Source organism: Scyliorhinus torazame, chromosome 3 (genome assembly GCF_047496885.1).
Source record: "Scyliorhinus torazame isolate Kashiwa2021f chromosome 3, sScyTor2.1, whole genome shotgun sequence".
NCBI lineage: Eukaryota > Metazoa > Chordata > Chondrichthyes > Carcharhiniformes > Scyliorhinidae > Scyliorhinus > Scyliorhinus torazame.
The window spans coordinates 103,599,653-103,620,162 of record NC_092709.1 but is presented as its reverse complement, the minus strand read 5'-3'; the positions used below and the strand labels follow the sequence as shown (position 1 = coordinate 103,620,162).

General features: G+C 46.3%; 1 protein-coding gene across 5 annotated transcripts in view; it reads left to right on the top strand.

Moving 5' to 3' along the window:
- The window catches only part of dclk2a (doublecortin-like kinase 2a), a 528,903-nt gene that overhangs the window by 434,188 nt on the left and 74,205 nt on the right, over nucleotides 1–20,510 (top strand). For all 5 annotated transcript variants that reach the window (XM_072496080.1, XM_072496079.1, XM_072496083.1 and 2 more), the window contains 2 exons: nucleotides 8,919–9,027; nucleotides 20,262–20,319. In XM_072496080.1, coding sequence (XP_072352181.1) covers nucleotides 8,919–9,027; nucleotides 20,262–20,319 — 167 coding nt within the window. The remainder of the gene's footprint in view (nucleotides 1–8,918; nucleotides 9,028–20,261; nucleotides 20,320–20,510) is intronic.

Sequence of the window (20,510 nt, the reverse complement as noted above, 5' to 3'; positions counted from 1 at the left end):
GTCCCCTGGGCTGGATGGGATTTATCCTAGGATTCTCTGGGAAGGAGGAGATTTCTGAGCCTTTGGCTGTGATCTTTAAGTCATCTTTGTCTACAGGAATCGTGCCAGAAGACTGGAGGATAGCAAATGTTGTCCCCTTGTTCAAGAAGCGGAGTAGAGACAACCCCGATAACTATAGACCAGTGAGCCTTACTTCTGTTGTGGGCAAAATCTTGGAAAGGTTTATAAGAGATAGGATGTATAATCATCTGGAAAGGAATAATTTGATTAGAGATAGTCAACACGGTTTTGTGAAGGGTAGGTCGTGCCTCACAAACCTTATTGAGTTCTTTGAGAAGGTGACCAAACAGGTGGATGAGGGTAAAGCAGTTGATGTGGTGTATATGGATTTCAGTAAAGCGTTTGATAAGGTTCCCCACGGTAGGCTACTGCAGAAAATACAGAGGCATGGGATTCAGGGTGATTTAGCAGTTTGGATCAGAAATTGGCCAGCTGGAAGAAGACAAAGGGTGGTGGTTGATGGGAAATGTTCAGACTGGAGTCCAGTTACTAGTGGTGTACCACAAGGATCTGTTTTGGGGCCACTGCTGTTTGTCATTTTTATAAATGACCTGGAGGAGGGCGTAGAAGGATGGGTGAGTAAATTTGCAGATGACACTAAAGTCGATGGTGTTGTGGACAGTGCGGAAGAATGTTACAAGTTACAGAGGGATATAGATAAGCTGCAGCGCTGGGCTGAGAGATGGCAAATGGAGTTTAATGCAGAAAAGTGTGAGGTGATTCATTTTGGAAGGAATAACAGGAAGACCGAGTACTGGGCTAATGGTAAGATTCTTGGCAGTGTGCGGTGTCCATGTACATAGATCCCTGAAAGTTGCCACCCAGGTTGAGAGGGTTGTTAAGAAGGCGTACGATGTGTTAGCTTTTATTGGTAGAGGGATTGAGTTTCGGAGCCATGAGGTCATGTTGCAGCTGTACAAAACTCTGGTTCGGCCGCATTTGGAGTATTGCGTGCAATTCTGGTCGCCGCATTATAGGAAGGATGTGGAAGTATTGGAAAGGGTGCAGAGGAGATTTACCAGAATGTTGCATGGTATGGAGGGAAGATCTTATGAGGAAAGGCTGAGGGACTTGAGGCTGTTTTCGTTAGAGAGAAAAAGGTTAAGAGGTGACTTAATTGAGGCATACGAGATGATCAGAGGATTGGATAGGGTGGACAGTGAGAGCCTTTTTCCTCGGATGGTGATGTCTAGCACGAGGGGACATAGCTTTAAATTGAGGGGAGATAGATATAAGACAGATATCAGAGGTAGGTTCTTTACTCAGAGAGTAGTCAGGGGGTGGAATGCCCTGCCTGCAACAGTAGTGGACTTGCCAACACTAAGGGCATTCAAATGGTCATTGGATAGACATATGGACGATAAGGGAATAGTTTAGATGGGCTTTAGAGTGGTTTCACAGGTCGGCGCAACATCGAGGGCCGAAGGGCCTGTACTGCGCTGTAATGTTCTAGTCATACTTTTTTTTTCCTGCTGTTCAGCCAGTTTCCTAACAAGTTCAATATTTGCTATCAATCTATGGGTTTCAATATCATATGAGGAACTTTATCAAATGCTTTTTGGAAGTTCATATAAATAATATCCATTGACATTCCTCTGTCCACAACTTTATTTATCTCCAGAAAATCCAGCCTAATCTATCAGGCATGATCGACCCTTTACAAGTGCATGGTGGTTCCCTCGGATCAGCAGCTCTAATTCCTGACAACAGATGTTCAGCTAATTCCCTGATTTCCCTCTCTTACTTTTCTTAAATAGTGGAGGGATAGTCACCGTTTTCCAATCTACTAGACAGGTCCTCAAATCAAGAGAACTTTGGGAGATTCTAGGCTTCCATTCTTTTTACAGGCATGGAAAATATCTGGTCCTTGTAACTTGAAATTATCTTCTTCATTTGTTATTTTGCTTATGTTGTTAATTCTGGTGAGTTCCCATCCCTGAATAAATATTTGTTTCCTCAGGATGTCTAATGTAAATACTGGTGCAAAGTAATAAAGTAATAAAGCATGCCACCACTTCCTCCTTTTCTTTGATGAGATTACTGTTATAAGTTTGTAAGGGGCCCACATTGCTCCTGAACACCCTCTCTTTCCTAGTGCAATTGTAATACTTTCTTGTGTTGATTTGGATATCCCTTGCAAGTTTATTTTCATACTCCCTTTTTTTGTTTTGTAACCTTTCGTTATTCTTATTCCAAGTTGCCAGGAATGTGCCAGTTTTTGCATTTTGTATTCCTTTACTCCAAGTTTTATGTTGTCCTTTCCTTTTTATTCATCCCATCTATGGCTTTTTTTGACAATTAGAGCTCTACCCGGAGGGATATTAACAGGTGCTATAGTACATTATTTTATGAACATCACCCTTTAACACTTTCTCAGTTTACTTTGGACAGTTTCTGGCCCGGATCTTTGTTCCTAGGTCAGATGCACAGAGACAGGAAATTCCCAGATTCATGAGCCTGACATTTAAAAATGGCTTTCAGACTTTCAGTCCGGGGGGGATGAGCTGGATTAGAAGTTGGGACGAGTGACCTTTAAGAAAAACTGAGGAAGATGCCAAGGGCGGAGATGGGCTGGGTAGATGCCCTGCCTTGGGGGCTTCAGCACTGTGTCAAAAGTTCAGAAATGTTTTATTTTTTAATTAAATTTAGCGTACCCAATTCATTGATTCCAATTAAGGGACAATTTAGCATGGCCAATCCACATACCCTGCACATCTTTGGGTTGTGGGGGTGAAACCCACACAAACACTGGGATAATATGCAAACTCCACATGGTCAGTGACCCAGAGCTGGATCGAACCTGGGACCTTGGTGCCGTGAGGAAGCAGTGCTATCCACTGCGCCACCTTGCTGCCCTAAAGTTCAGAAATAAAGATTACAGTATGAAACATTCCTCCAACCCTCACCCCTTCTTATGGCCCACGCATGTCCATCCAAACCACCCCATGACACCTCATGCCTCCTCCCAGCATATAACACCTTGCATCCTTGTGCTAAACTATTACCCCCCCCCCCCCCCCCCCCCCTCATGTCCCTTTATTGCACCTTTGCCAACCCATGGCCCCTCACCTGTCATCCTTTGCCCTTACACCTACCATTCCAACTCAACTCATCTAGTATCAAGCTTAGGCAGATCTTAGGACAAATGCAAAGACAAGATAAACTGAATTTCTGGAAAATAAAGCTCCGGCCCAAATTCCTGTCCCTGAGTTGGGATCAGCAGAGTTGGAAGTTTTCACACCTGGGAGAACCCAGCCTTTTAAAACATCTGACCCATGGATTACATGTTTTGGGGCGGGGCTAGAACAGTTGTTAAGAAGCTAGAACTGCTATTAATTTTAAATCTGAGATCGAGTTTTGTTAAGCAAAGATATTAAGGGATGTGGGCCAAAGGCAGGTATATGGAGTTAGGCCACAGATCAGCCATGGTCTCATTGAATGGCAGGACAGGCTTGAGGAGCTGAATGGCTACTCCTATTCCTATGGGAGAGGGGGGTGGGGGACAGGTGGGGGGTGGCTGGTGGGGGGGGGGGGGGGGGGGGGGGGGCATGGGATAAAATAAGAGTTGGGGCGGAAGCTGCCGGGCACAGAGGTGGGTTGGGCAGGGGGGGCCTGCTGTGCACCAGCAATGTGGTTAAGTAAATATTTTTTAAAAACATAAATGTCTTTCTTGGTCTCATCCCTCAGTCTTCCACACATCCATGCCAACCTATGGTAATCCATGACCCCCACTCAATCCCCCCCTTGTCCTCTTATACCCCCATGCCAATCCATGCCCCTTCATGACCCCTCATATTCCCATGCCGACATTCCCCTCTACCCACCCCCATGGCACCTCAGACCCCCATGCTAATCCATACACCTTTACCTATTCCCATGACCCCTCATGTCCCATACAAATATATGCCCTCCCCCACCCACCCATGTCTGCCCTTGCCTCCTCCATGCCAACTCATTTTATATCCTTGTTCCTTGACAGTTTCTTGTCAACTTTGTATTACCTTGACAGATTGGACATTTCGTTGACAACGTTAACTGCTGGACAGTTTGTTAACAGTTCGTTGACAGCTGGACAGTTCCAATGTGTAAGTAAAAAGTGTATGATCATGTTCACTTTTTAAAATCCCAAATGATGTCTCACCTATCCAAAAGAGTGCCTTATGTCTCACTAACGGAGTCCCACAACCCTGTTCAAAGGGTACCTTACCTTTTCACAGAGATACCGTGGCTATCCAAATGGATCCACTAAGTCTGATGTCTTCTCTGTCCTAATCTGCACACTCAAGGTTTCACACTCCCAGCCTGCCAAGATCCCATTTCAGTGGCGACAACCGGAGACTTAAATGGCCAATCCACCTACCCTGCACATCTTTGGGTTGCGGGGGTGAGACCCATGCAGACACGGGGAGAATATGCAAACTCCACATGGACAGTGACCCGGGCCCGGGATTGAACCTGGGCCCTCAGCGCCATGAGACAGCAGTGCTAACCACTGCGCCACCATGTCACCCACTTGTGGTGAAAATCTGGGCCTAAGTGTCTATTACAGGCTTCATTATATCGAAAAATCACTCTAATTCATAAACATTCTTGCCATTAAATAAAGCCACATGACAACAAACATTTCATTCAAGTGAAGAATCCCTTATAACAACAAGCATTGGAATTCATAGTCCCACATCAAAGAGTCTATAACTGCCTGCAGCCGTCAATCAAAATGGTTAATATGTTAATGGTAGTTGCAATGTTTAGCACAGGGCTAAATCGCTGGCTTTGAAAGCAGACCAAGGCAGGCCAGCAGCACGGTTCAATTCCCGTACCAGCCTCCCCGAACAGGTGCCGGAATGTGGCAACGAGGGGCTTTTCACAGTAACTTCATTTGAAGCCTACTTGTGACAATAAGCAATTATCAAAATCAGTCATACAGCACTAATCCACTTCTGGAAACCCTCAGGCTCATGTTTACAGACAGAGTGAAGAAACAAGCAATCTTTTTTTTAAAAAAAAACTCTAGGTATTTATTTCAAAGATTTAATGGGCAGAAATTTTAAATGCCTTGATATCCTGACAGCTCTCTTTGACAGGCCCCTTTGACAGTTTTAACAGTTGTTCGTAAAGGTCCTAATGAGCTTGAAAAAAAGGAGTTTATGCACTTTTTACACATGTCTATTCCTACTTTTAGCAATTCCATCCTATACCAAAGGGCACATTACCTCCCCTAAAGGTGTCCCAGGACCAGATCCAAATGTGCACCTTACCTCTCCTGGCTATTCAAATTCATCCACAAAATTCATACTTACTTCAACGTGGTCTAACCTGCACACTTCAAGTTTCACAATCCTGGACTATCGAAATCCCACTTGAGTGGAGGCAGCTGATTATTTAAATGCCAGTTTCCCCCGTATAACATGCATGTGTGAAAAACACCCCATCCCCATTCCCAGTCCCATGAAAATGGAAAGTGCTGAATTCGGTGGCAAGACTTTTGGTCACTTCCATTGTTTTGAAAATTTGAGCTTATGTTACTGTTTAGCATTACCTAAATCAAGAACCTTACTGGTTTTGTATTTCTCCCTTTCAAACGCTACATTGAACTTAATTAAGTTATGATCGCTATTAGGCTGTTAGCTAAGTCTGACAGACTGCTCACTATTAAATCTAATATGCCTGCCCACTTATTTAGTTCGAGGACAAATTGTTGCAGCAAATTATCATGAACACACTGAAAGAATTCACTACTTTTCTATCATGAGCTGTTTATTCCAATCTATATTAAAGTTAAAATTGCCCATTAAATTGTCCTTTATTACATGCTGTTGAATCTTTGCATTTATACATTGCACCATTTCACATCTGCCACCAGGGGAGGCCTGGTCCACCACTACTGTCATAACACCTTTTCTTTCTCATTGCTACACATAAGACCTCCATTGACTGCTTATACCTCTCATTCTATATCTTTTACAATTTAAGTGATTTAATTCTTAATCATGAAGGCTGCTACTCCCCTCGATCATTTTCCCTCTCTTTCCTTTGTGTTTTGGGGAATCAGTGGAAACTTTATAAGCTTCATATAAACTGTCTAACCAGGGAATACTCAAAATTGTTGTTGAATGCCAAATGTGTGAAAGGTATCCCGATCTCCACACTGAGTATTCCATATTTTAATAAATGAAAAGATATAAATGTTTAATGATTATACCATTAAATCTGGACTGTCCAAAGGGTCCAAATGCATTTTATTCCTCATAGATTACAGTCTTTTTTCTCGAAAACGCAGAATGGAATTTGGGCAAAGCTTCTGTTCCTTAGTGTTGTGAACACTTCTCATGGATTTCACGACTCTGCTTATCAATAGCCCTTCTAAGCGATTCCCATTTTTAAGACTCATTTGTTAACATTTTCTGGCTGGAATCATGTGGATGTTAAGAATGCAATAACATTACAAATCACCTTCTCAAGTTTTCTATTCAATTTGTTCAGCTTTTGATGGGACACTGATGTTTCAGTGGTCATCCTTGGAATTTCTAAAATATAAACCTGAAAGCAGACCTGCCATTTCTAAAATATAAGTCATTTTTTCTGCCCTCTGCTGTGTCTCAACTGTGCAGGCGAGTTATTAATGTACTTTCATCAACAGAAAAGCATTCATCAAAGACCAAGCCATGATCCTGCCCATGTCCTGTTTTTATTGGAATAGTCTAGTTTGTGTGGCAAAGTGCCTTGATATATAAAAACAGAAATACTACTTGTTACAGTGAGTACTATTTCTTCCCAGAAGGGTATCTCATGGCCCATTAGTTCCATATTAGAAATCTCACAGCTTCCAGAAAAAAATTAATTGTATTAATCCAGAACTCATCATTTGTTTCTTTGGAGATTAGATCAAATATTTCAGGCATATACAAATCGAAAGACTTGTTTAAGGAATTCATCCCTGTTTTTTGGGAAATGATCCTGGTTGACATGGTTCTTTGGTGCCTCAGGAATGCTAAGCATTTTTTTTGAAGGAGCAAGTGCAGTGAAATTTCTATTTCTGAAATGCTTGCTGATCTACAGTTCATGGCCTGATTTCACAAAATCCTACTTCCACCATGGAGCCTTGCACACCAGGATCAAATTTTGGGAGCTTAAGCACGCTGAAATATACAATGTGCACTCTTGATGAGGAAAGCTGTTTACCAGGGACACGTTCTTTTATTGTGATAACTTTGCATGTCATCAGCATTAGGTACCAGGAGGACAAGGCAAATTCCAGTCAAAAACTTTATTTAAAATACCCCAATATGATTTACTTCATTAAAACATTATAACTTCCAACTTGAAGCAGGAGCCTGCTGGCATCAAATTGCCTGACTTTCATAAACACCACACACAATTTTCACTTCTTCCATTGAAGGAAATGGAGAATTAGACAATGAGCAGAGTACACAAGTGTAAAATCCTCACATATCAAGTATTGATCAAGATTTGGAAAAATAAATTCTAATAGGTTAGTGGAACTGAGTTTCCGAGAAGGCAACTAATTCCAGAGTTCGTCATAATCTTTTAAAGCTCTCGTGATTTGTAAGTTGTGCAGTCAGATTGGGGGTGCGATTTAGCGGCTCGTCGCGCCCGACTTGGTGACGCGACAAGGCTGTTGAATCTCGCAAGAGACCTCTAGCGAAGTTTGTGATGCTTGAGAATTCTCGCAAGTTTCAAACGAACCTCACGATCTGGATCCTGTTCTCACTGGGCAAGATCCAGATTAGCATATTTCAATGAGCCGTATGCCTCATTTTAATATGTGTGCGCCGGATTCTCCGTGTGCCTGGGAACTCACGGGCCTCCCCAGCAAGGCCTGGAACAAGCGCCGTTTAATACTGATCCACACAAACGTGGACTAGGCGTAACGGCACCTGGAGGGTTCCCCAGGAATTGTAGACCGCTGGATGATTGGGGACAGGGCAGGGTGGCAACCTGGCTCTCCCTCTGGCACCCAGGCACCTTGACACTGCCACCCTGGCACTGCCAAGGTGCCTTGATCACACTGCCTGGGTGGTGGTGTCAGGGTGGCACTGCCAAGGGTTGGAGCCTGAGGAGGACCATGCCCTGAAAGGGGGAATGTGGGAGGGGAGGGGGTTATGGTGAGTGGGGAGATGAGGGTGGGTATTAAGGGGCCTCATAAAGGTTGGTGAGTGGGTTGATGGTGGAGGTCCTGAAAGGAGGGATGGAGAGGCCTGAAAAGGGGGGGACCCTCAGCGACCCTATAGCAGGTTGTCTTCATTTGAGAGTTGTGGGGTAATGCCCATGTGTGCGGGTGATCCCACTCTCATCGCCAGTATAATATTCACAGGTGTCTCGAGAAGGATTAAACTCATTGGTTTATATGGTTAAAGAAAAACAAGGCCACAACACGCTGAGCAGTACATCCAGTCCAAGCCGGGATCATCCAAAGATGCCGGTTCTGATCCTGGCCGACTTTTATCTGTCAGCGGGGAGCTTCTATTCCACGAGCCCCTTGGGGAGATCAATCAGGTCATCTCTGTGGTTCTCATTGAGGTTATCACAGGGATCATATTGCCAAATAGGACAGAAAATAACAAAAAGGAAAAATATTTCTGTGAGGAGATATCAATTTACTGCTAGCATGAAGTCTTAATTTCTGAAGGATAAAGTATCAGCTTATCAAGTGAAAATTAAATATTTTTGTACAGAGAATTTCAGCCTATCATGCATGGGCTTAGTCAATGGATTGGTGGAATGCAGGAATGGATTACCGGAAATGAAAATGTATTCCACAGTTAAGTGATGTAGAATACTCCTGGAGTAGTTTGACCTTAGAAAATTAATCTAAATTTTCTTCAATCTTCCCACAGGTATAAATGGAAATAGATCCTTTTCAGCTTCAACTATTCTTGATAAATATAAAATTGGGAAGGTGATTGGAGATGGGAATTTTGCCGTAGTTAAAGAATGTGTGGAACGGTAAGTCAGCTTAACCACAAAAATGGAAATCTTTACAGTCTATAAGGGAACACCACAGATGCGATTCAATCCACAGGCAAATTTGCACTTAACACATAACTTAAACTTCAGTTATCATGAAACCTCTTTCCTACAGCCTATCACATGCTATAAGATTGGCATGGTGTCAGCTGGGGCTGAGTGGTAGCAAACTCATCTCCACATCAGAACTATGTTGATTCAAGTCCCAATTCAGAGACATTTGTGCACAGTCTAGGCTAGCACTTCAGTATGGTATTGAGGGAGTGCTGCAATGTCAGAGGTACAGGGCGAGTTTCTCCATTTGGGAGACTGTGGGCGGGATTCTCAGTTGCCCGATGGCAAAATCATAATTGGCGATCAGGCGGAGAATCCCTTCCGATGCCCAAATCGGGGCGGTGCCATTTTGATGCCGGTTTTCGAGTCTCCGCCTCCTCCAAAATGACATCATCTCGTTGGGCGCCGCATGTCAATGGTACTGTGTTTGCGTGTCATCGGCAAGTCCTCCCACAATGCTCCGCCCACGATGGGCCAAGTTCCTTACCGGACGGTTGACATGTGATTTGAGCGGTTGGGAACCTGGGGCGAGATTCTTCCCAACCCAGCGGGGCGGAGGGTGCCGGCGTGATGGAAGTCTCCGTACCTTTAGGGGCCAAACCCTCACCTTGAGGGGCTAGGCCCGCGCCAAAGTGGTTTCCGCTCCACCGACTGATGTGGAAGGCCTTTGGCGCCACGCCAGACAGGGCCGAAAGGACTTTGCCGGCCTGCGTAAGTCCACGCATGCGTGGGAGCGCCAGCGGCTGCTGACGTCATCCCCGTGCATGCGCAGGGGAGTGGGTCTCTTCCGCCTCCGCCATGGTGAAGACCATGGTGAAGGCGGAAGAAAAAGAGTGCCCCCATGGCACAGGCCCGCCCGCGGATCGGTGGGTCCCGATCGCGGGCCAGGCAACCGTAGGGGCACCCCCCGGGGACACCCAGGACCCCGGAGCCCGCCCGCGCCGCCTGCTCCCGCCGGTAAGGTAGGTGGTTTAATCCACGTTGGCGGGAGAGGGTTGACAGCGACGGGACTTTGGCCCATCGCGGGCCGGAGAATCGCCGGGGGGGGCCCGCCGACCGGCGCGATTCCCGCCCCCGCCAAATCTCTGGTGGCGGAGAATTCGGGACACGGCGGGGGTGGGATTCACGCCAGCCCCCGGCGATTCTCCGGCCCGGCGGGGGTTCGGAGAATCCCTGCCCTGTGTGGTGGCTGCAGACTGTCCAGCGCCGCCACACTCGGCCGGAATCCATGCCGCTGGCCGGGGGGGCCTTCCGCGAGGGCATGGGGGACTGGTGGGTGGTGGCCATGGGGTGGGCTGTGAAATGGAGAATCCAATCCTATGTTATCCCCCCAGAGAAGAATTGATACCAATTTATGTTCCCCCTGGAAGCGCAAATCGGGAAGCAAATCACTATTCCTCGCCATGCAAATTTAAGCATTGTCAGGAATAGGTTGGATTCCCAGGGGAATCCCGTTATTGGGTCACCATGTTGAGCGGGGGCAGTTCGATTGTGAAGTCCCGTAGCCGGCAACAACCCACACTGCAAATCAGCCCACCTCCCCCGCATCGCAAAGCAGTCCCTCCCCCAGATTATCTGGGTGTCTCCCCCAAGTATGGAGGTGACCTTCCTCCTCCACCCCCTCCCACCAGGACTCTCTAACTAAGGAGACCCTCTGCAGGTACCCCCTTAACATTGAGACCCCCCAAGAACACCCCCAAAAAAGTAAACCATCACAGAGACCCCCTTAATAGGGGGAACCCCCAGAGCGGCCATCTTAATATGGAGAACCCCTACAGTGACCCCTAACTAAAGGAAACCCCCGCAGATGCACCTGTAATAGGGGTACTCCCCACAGGGGCCTCCTCAATAGGGAGACAGCCCCACAGAAACCCCCTAACTAAAGGAACCCCCACAGGGACCTCCTAACTAGAGGGGACCCCCACAGACCCTCTACCCCCTTCCAGAAAAAAGACCCTTTTTGGAAGCTAGAGAGCTGATAAGTTGATATTTTATCCTTCAGAAATTAAGACTGATTGCTTCATGCTAGAAGTAAATTGATATCTCCTCACATAAATATTTTTCTGGAGGGCTTCTGTGGAGTGGGGGGGGGGGGTCTCTCTCATTAGGAGGTCTCTGTGGAGGTCCCTCTAATTAGGGGGTCCATGTGGGGGGTACCTTTAGTTAGAGGGTCCCTGTGGGGTCTCCCTTCTAAAGGGGTCTCGGGCGCGGTCTTCTATTAAGGGGATCTCTTAGGAGTTGTCCCATTTTAGGGGGTCTCTGCGGCAGTCGTGGGGATGGTCTGGTAGAGGAGGGGTGGACAGTCGTGCATTGCCGGGGCTGAGGGTGACCCTCCAATGGACTTTTGGGGACAACTCTCTTAAGGAGTTGCCCCCGGCCGATCACGAGGACTACCACGTTAGGCCCACGTTTGATGAGACCTATAGTAATCCTTGCCCACGTGATTCCCAGCCCAGGAGATCTGAAAATCACAGAGGGCTGGAGAATAGGTTGCCGGGTCCACTAAGTAGATGCAAATGGGTTATTGAGACTTATTGAGGGGCGGCACGGTAGCACAGTGGTTAGCACTGTTGCTTCACAGTGCCAGGGTTCCAGGTTCGATTCCCGCTTGGGTCACTCTGTGCGGAGTCTGCATGTTCTCCCCGTGTCTCCGTGGGTTTCCTCTGGGTACTCCGGTTTCCTCCCACAAATCCCGAAAGACATGCTGTTAGATGAATTGGATATTCTGAATTCTCACTCACTGTACCCGAACAGGTGCCAGAGTATGGCGACTAGGGGATTTTCACAGTAACTTGATTGCAGTATTAATGTAAGCCTACTTGTGACAATAACAAAGAAACAACTCATTTGCATTCATTTACATTCTCCGACTGGCGTGTGTGAGCAAGCCCCGATCCCACTGCCAGCAGGGGGCTGGAGCATCGCAATCTGATCGGTGCCCATCGATCCCGATTTTCCAAATCTCGGTCGCATCGGGGACCCCACTACCGACGTGGGGCAGGCAGCCGAGAATGAAATACTGTGCAAGGATCTGACTGCCATTCAAGTGGAGGTAAAATATCTCCTGGTATTATTTCAGTGCAGAAGAGGGATTCTCCCCAGAGTCCTGAATAATGTTTAACCCTCAATTATGTGTGGGATTTTGCACAGCCCGTACACTACGACACATTTTAAAAACCACTTCATTGACTGTAGAGTATTTCGGGACATACAGTGATCATGAAAGGTGCTTTAGAAATGAAATTGTTTTATGATGAGCGAAAATAACTCACATTCGTATTGATGGGATGGCAGCAGACTCAACAATGGGCTATCCATGCCTGCTTCTCCTACTTCCCTCAACTCCGGCGGATTCCTATTATGTCACGGTGCCTGCCAGGAATATTTAATCCTACAGGGGAGTATTCCAACTGGCACAACCCAGCACTTAACACAGGGATTGATGTCCTTAAGCTTTTCAATCTCAATAACGTTTGCCCCAATGGAACCATCACCATCTACTCTACATTTTAAAAATATCAGCAAATAGGGGAATATTAAAGTCCTTCTTAATATAACCAGAATATCACCTCATTGTTGATGCATTGTGGAGCCAAATGGTTTCTTTGTGCAAAAAGAATAACGATGCTGCACATACTCATGGTGACATTTTTAATTCTCATCATCACTGAGAAGAACTTCACGGGCCACAACTTCCTGGTTCACCAGCATCGCTTTTAGGGATAACCTCAATGATGCGATGGGAAATCTCTCTGGGATGTTTCCACGCAAGGGTTTACCCGACAGTTGCGCAAAAGGCTGACATCCTCTGGACAATTGTGCTGGGCTGGGAACCATCTGACAGAAACGATTCAAATCGCTAACTTCGGATGGTCCTGACAGTTTCACCCTGATAGTTACTTTGAAAGAGTTAGAAGAGAAAAAAGAACTTTTAACTCCAGAGTAACTATTTTAAACACTGGACCCAGCCTCGCATAGGACAGCCCCCACACATACAACCCCAGCGGATTTTCCACACCACCCTCACCACCGACCCAACCTCCCGGTCCAACCCTCCGGCCTGGTCCTATACACACTCTCCCGATCCAACTTGACCTGACCCCCTCTTCCCGGTCCGATCCCCCCTCCCAGTCCAAACCCCATCCTGGTCTGGTCCAATGCGACCCTCCTTCTCCGGTCCAACCCATTCCGGTCAGACCCGCGACACACACTACCCCCCTATCTCCCTCCCTGCCGCCCCTCATTTGTCTGAGCGCGTACATTTGAAACTTGCTCTCTCCCATGAAATTGTCCCTAAAACATCTCCTTTACAGCAGCTCATGCTATTAAAAGGGGGTGGCCCTTTCTTTCCTGTGCACCAGTTACTCCTCGCCGATGCAGCTGGGGTGGGTGGGGGACGGGATGCCTCGCTGCTCCTGCATCACCATCCTGAGTGAGGAAAGTTGAGTGAGACAGGGGTTTGCAATAACAGCGAGTGCAAGTCCATTCAGATGGCAATACGCCAGAGATTGCCACACTGAGCAAGTTATGGGTCTATGTGTTTATGAAAAATTTGCGTATATATGTAAGAGTCACTGTGTGTTGGATGAGATATTAAACAAGTTAGCTAGCACAGCCAATTAAAAAGCAGCTGAATGAATGCTGTTGTTGATTCTGCAGACATTCTAAAAGTTGTTCCTTTCATTGTTGCCCTACAAGTCCAGACTTATTTATCCACTGAGCAAAAACGTAGCAGGGGACGACATATACTTTGACATGATTTCTTTGATTTTTGCTTCCAAACGCAGAAAAATGCTGGGTAACAAAAAAGCAGTTGCTCGATTAAACCCGTTCCACAGAGTTGTGATTCTTTGATGATTATTGACAACACTCTAACCAAATAGCAGCCCTACCGTCTCCCGCAACTATCAGAAAGTGAAATGGAAATCTCAAGACCAATTTCAAGAGGACAAAAATATGGAAAATTCCTGTCCCAACTCACTCAGCAATCTGAACTTACCCAGAGGGACTACATTGTCCATGATTAATTTTACTTGGTATTTCACCCACTTTTGTTTGTGATTTCTGCCCTAGTCTGACCTTCGAAGATGGCTGCATTAGCAGGCATTATTGGGTGCCTGGGAGTGTACAGCCATCTCCAAGAAAAGAGTCTTTTGGTACATGGTCTACTGTTATGACAGCTAAGATGTTTGTGGTGTCCTGTAGGCTCATTCACGTTCATCCAAAGACTGCCCCAACTGCATCTATGCAGGGATAGGTTCAGTCATCGGGACAGGAGGAAACATGTGGGCATGTGACTGAGGAGGTAGACGAGGGATGCGAACTGCGAGCACCTTGAACAGAGACCCAACTACCCTTGCCCCGTATCTGTCACTCACCTTTCCTGCTGATCTTGAGTCATTCAACCTTTCGTGACACTGCCTCCGGCTGAGAGGGACCACACTCCTGCTGCTCATTGTGTGTGTGTGTGTGTGTGTGTGTGTGTGTCCAATCAATCATACCACATGTTCCCATCATCATTCTTCTTGAAACCTTCTAAAAGAGTTGGGGATGCAGCCATTCTGATTCCTGCTTGGGTCCCATTAAATAAAGATCCTTTAATGGAGTGCAGGTCTCCATCACAGCCACGCTCTGCTATTGGTCGGCAAATGCATACGTTTTACAGCTAAAATAAACAGGCATGGGCAATCCAGGTGCTGAAACAAAGAGGTTCCCAATCCACTGTGAGCACTCCTTTGATATACAAAGCTGCCCATAAAGTCTATTTATAATGAAAGGTGTGAAGAGTCCAACAGCAGTTTATCTACCTCCACAGCTAAAGAGAACAGTGTATCTTTGGGTAAATAGAATCACAGAGTTGGATTGTGAAATTTCCATGAATGTGTTGGTATGAAAACCTTCCTCTAAAATGATATAATTCCCTTGATAAAAATTATACAATTTAATTAGCGACCGTAGATCAATAACTAAATTTAAAGCAAAGTACGCCAGAGGCTGGAAAACTGAACTAAAAACAAAAAATGCTGCAAATTGTCAACAGATCTGGCAGGATCTGTAGGGTGAGAAACAGTTTTTAAAAAATAAACATTTAATTGAGGTATTTTTTGGTATTATAACAACAACCTAATAAACAATGTACATGAAACTATAAACATAGTGCAAAAGCCATCTCCCTCTCTTACAGGTCCCACCTTTATTAACCCCCTACTCTAAGCTAAACTAACCCACTCTCCTTCTGTGTAATAGATTTAGGTTATTCCGGACCTGATAATACTTTATTAATAACCTATGCTCTAGGTTAACCCACCAGACGAGGGAAACCTGTTTTCCTGCCAAGACTCAGAATAGATCTCACGAAGGGAGAATGTTTTTCCGGATCTCAGACAGTTAAACAGGATTTCAGTTTCTTTTTATGGGGAAAGTTCAGATGCGTCACTCATAACTAAATCTTTACCTCTATCGTCGTGGGTCCTAGCCATTTCAGGCTTCCAAAATGAGTGTCTCGGAGTTTAAACTTTGAGAGTAATTCTTACACAGTATAATTTTAATCAAAGTATTTTTATTGTAAAAATACTCCCAATAGATACATACAGAATTGCAGAGTTAAAAGTATAAATTGATTAACACTCTTTAGTTATCTGTTAATAATATAAAATCGTTAACAGTCCTATGTTATCTGCTAACACACTAACTTCTCTCAATAGAATGAGAAATCTGAAACATGGAAAATCCAAAGTATCTCCTATCAATTTCTTAATACATTTCTAAGAAGTTAAACAAAAACATACTTACAAAACCTGAGGTTTTGTCTGACGAGGCAAGCTTGAAGAACAGAGCTTTGACCCAAACTCCTGCAGGGGAGTGAGAAGGGTACCTCTCTGCTAAAATGTCCCTCTTTTTATGTACATAAAATTATCTTATCAGTCAAGGACTGCATCTGTTATCTTGTCACTTATTGTTGGTTAATTACGTATTGCCAAAGGCTAATTGGATGTATTATCATCAATACATATTTTAATGATCATAGTGTCTGTGTAAATGTCAGGTGTCTTAAGATATATTGGCAAAGGGGACTTGTGTAGAGGCCTGTCTTTTTTCAGTGTTGTCATGTTCTTTAGATACCAAAACAGACACTTTTTGTGAGGGTGTCAAGAGTTATATAGTTAAGGAAGGATTAATGTATTATTTATCTGAAGAATTTCCTGTCCTCATGTTTTGAATATTTATAGGTGTAGCGTGTGATCCCAAAGAATTTATGGTGTGTCAAAGGAAGATCTTTCTTATCCTGTAATTATTTATATTAATGAGCCTTTGAAACCAGCTCGGTGATCCTCCCAGCAGGTGGTAACCTCTACATGACCTTTAGCTGAAGTGGTTTTATTCCACTTTGAATAAAATGCTGATTGTATTAATTTCTGTTGCCTTATTTCAAACCGAATTCTGCGGCGGATGTGATATTCATCACACCTGCTGACGATTAATTTTCCGCGAAGAAGTCGATGAACGGTTGCCACCTCCGGAGGAACCCTAACAGTGACCCTCTCAAGGCGAACGTGATTTTTTTCCAAACAGAGAAAGCTAGCCATGTCCGATAGCCAGGTCTCCGACTTCGGGGGCTTTGAATCCCTCCAAGCTAATAGTATGCATCTCCGGGCTACCAGAGAAGCAAAGGCTAGAATTTCTGCCTCTTTCTCCTCCTGGATTCCCAGGTCTTCTGACACCCTGAAAATCGCCACCTCTGGACTCAGCGCCACCCTTGTTTTTAACACCGTGGACATGACATCTGCAAACCCCTGCCAAAATGCCCTAACCTTCGGACATGCCCAGAACATGTAGACATGGTTCACTGGTCCCCCCGGGGGCATCATGATCACATTTAACAACCTTCTTACATTAGCCACCAACTGCTTACCTTTAACAAACCCCGCCTGGTCCTCCCCAATCACGTCCGGAACACAATCCTCAATCGTGGAGGACAAAATTTGGCCAGCAGTTTGGCATCCACATTCAATAGGGATATCAGTCTGTAGGACCCACACAACTCCGGGTTCTTGTCCCACTTCAGAATCAGAGAAATCGTGGCCTGTGACATAGTCAGGGGCAGCACCCCACTTTCCCTTGCCTCATTGAACATCCTCATTAACACCGGTCCCAATACCCCAGAGAACTTTATATAATACTCCACTGGGTACCCGTCCGGTCCCGGGGCTTTACCCGACTGCATGACCTTCAGACCCTCCACTATCTCTTCCAGCCCGATCGGGGCCCCCAGTTCTTCTACCAGCTCCCCGTCCACCTTTGGGAAATTCAGCCCCCCCAAGAAGTGCCTCATCCCCTCCGGCCCATAGGGTGTTCCGACCTATACAGCCTACTGTAGAAATCCCTAAACGCCATATTCACCCTTGCTGAATCTCCAGTCATTTACTTTCACTATCTCCTTGGCTGCCTTCCTGTTTCTAAGCTGCTGTGCAAGCATTCTGCTGGCCTTCTCTCAATACTCATAGATCACTACCCTCATCTTGCTCAGCTGCTCCACCGCCCTCCCTGTGGTTAACAAGACGACTCCGCCTGTAGCCTCCGCCGTTCTCTTAAAAGCCCTGCCTCTGGGGTCTCCACATACCTTCTATCGATATGTAGTATCACCTTAACCAGTCGGTCCGTCTCTGTACTGTCCACCTTCTCCCTGTGGGCCCATATCGAGATCAGCTCCCCTCTGACCACCGCCTTCAGTGCCTCCCAGACCATCGCTGCTGAAATTTCCCATGTGTCGTTGACCTGCAGGTAGTTCTGAATACATTTCCTCAGCTGCTTGCACACCCCTACTTTAGCCAAAAGTCCCACATCTAACCTCCAGTGAGGGTGCTGGTTACTGTCTTTACTAACCTGCAGGTCAACCCAGTGCGAGCATGGTCTGAGATTGTGATCGCCAAGTACCCCGTGTCCACCACCCCAGCCAGTAGGGCCCTGCTCAAAATGAAGAAATCAATCCGGGAGTACACTTTATGCATGTGTGAGTTGGAGGAGAACTCCTTCACCCTCGGCTGCCCAAATTTCCATGGATCCAGCCCCCCCCCCCCCCATCTGCTCCATGAACCCTTTTAGTTCCTTTGCCATTGCGGACACCCTGCCCATTTTCGAGCTTGACTGGTCCAAGCCAGGGTCAATACCTGTGTTGAAGTCCCCTCCCATGACCAACCTGTGCGAATCCAGGTCCGGTATCTTCCCCAGCATCCGCTTTATAAACTCCACATCATCCCAATTTGACGCATACATATTTACTAATACCACCTGCAGTCCCGAGTGAAAGACCTGAGTGACCCAGCCTTTCCTCAATCTAATCTGGTCAGCTACTCTAAGGTGAGTCTCCTGCAACATTACCACGTCCGCCTTCAGTCCCTTAAGATGCGCGAACGCACGTGCCCTCTTGGCCGGCCCATTTAACCCTTGAACATTCCAGGTGATCACCCTAGTTGGGGGGCTCATTGCCCCCCTTCGCCGATCAGCCATCCCCTTTTTTGGGCCCGCCTCCAGGAGCCCATGCTCCACACCACCACCGGCCTGCCCCCAGGCAGCCTCTGCCCCCATCCTCCTCTCTGTCCCTTGGCCCAAGTCCCTCCCTCGTCAGCAGAACATTTTCCCCCCCTCCCGTCCTAGTAACAACACTCTGTAACTCAGCCCCTTTGATGAACTGAACGTATGCACACCCCTCCACTGCGCTTCTGTGAGCTAGCCCGCCCAGCTAGCTTGGTGGCCCCTATCCCTGGTGTCGAATAGTCTCCCACCTATTGTTCCCTCCCCCCGCCCCCTCCCCCGCTCATACAAACATACTCCAACATCAAACAATCCCCACACAATTGCCCGACAGAAAAACACCAAAATCCACCAAGCACACCTCCATCCCCCAACAGTGCAAATGAAAACCTTAACTCACTCAGCTCGGCCACTGGTCCCAAATCAATACAGAAGGCATTACAAACAGCCTTCAAAAAACGAGAAACTTTTTTTTTCAAAGAACAGAGAACCAAAAACAAAAATAAGGCATGAACGTTGCAGCAAAGTTCTCAGTCCACCACCAGTCTTTTCCTTTTCACGAAGTACAGCGCGTCCTCAGGCGACTCAAAATAAAAGTGCTGTTCCTCATACATGACCCAGAGACGGGCCCATACAGCGAGAAACAGAGTTAATGGACGTGATTCAACCAAACAATTTCTATGTCCGGTTTCGGGGGCATTTAGCAGGGTGTTTCTCGGTGACTGCAGCGCTATTTAACGGCTCTTTGCCGTTTCATTTGGCCTCGGGGAGTTTCCCTCCAGCGAGGCCGCACTTAGAGTGATTTCTTGCTGGTGAGCTGATGGCACTGCCAGGGTGCCAGACTGGCAGTGCTAAGGTGCTCAGATTCCAGAGGGAGAGCCAGGGGCCACCCTGCCCTATCACCAACCACCCGGGCCTCTCTAATAGCCTGGGAGACCCCCTCCCCCCAGGTGCCATTTCGACTGGTCCACGTTTGACTCATTAGGACCCATTTGTTCTCAGCTACAGGGTCCCAGGTTCGAATCCCGCTTGGGTAAAATATCTCCTGGTATTAATCCTCATGCAGCACGGTAGCATAGTGGTTAGCACAATTGCTTCATAGCTCCAGGGTCCCAGGTTCGATTCCCGGTTTGGGTCACTTCTGTGGGAGTCTGCACGTTCTCCCCGTGTCTGCGTGGGTTTCCTCTGGGTGCTGCGGTTTCCTCCCAAAAGTCCGGAAAGGCGTGCTGTTAGGTGAATTGACAGTCTGAACTCTAGTGAGGCGACTAGGGGATTTTCACAGCAACCTCATTGCAGTTAACGTAAGCCTACTTGTGACAATAATAAAGATTATTATTAGTATCCTCCCACGGGAGCTAACCCCGATCAGTTTGATGCCCAGCGTGAACCTCTATTTCAGCCGGGCACCCGATCACGATGTGCATCAAGGGGCGGAGAATCCGGCCCTTAGTCTCCCAAATGGAGAAACCTGCCCAAAACATTTGCCTGTGCTCGTCCCTCAGGTAAAAATAATGGTGTGAAGGGGAAGATGTGAGAAGAATGAGAAAAAATACTTCACATTATTTTTGGAGAGTGAAAATTATATTGCCACCACAAAGAAGATGCTTCTTTTTCTGTATTCCACTTAGATCCAGTGGCAAGGAGTATGCACTGAAAATAATCGATAAGGCCAAATGCAGTGGCAAGGTAAGAAGTTTTCCTTCTGTCTACTGTTTTTCTATGACATTTGACTAAGCTCTGGAATGTGTGATTGGCATTCTCATGTAGTGAAAACAAGTGGCTCGAAGTGTGGAATCGACATTATCTGTACCTCACATTGTACAGAAAGTACTGAGCTATATGTCGCCTGGAACATTTTTGATCACCTTTGAGGGCTG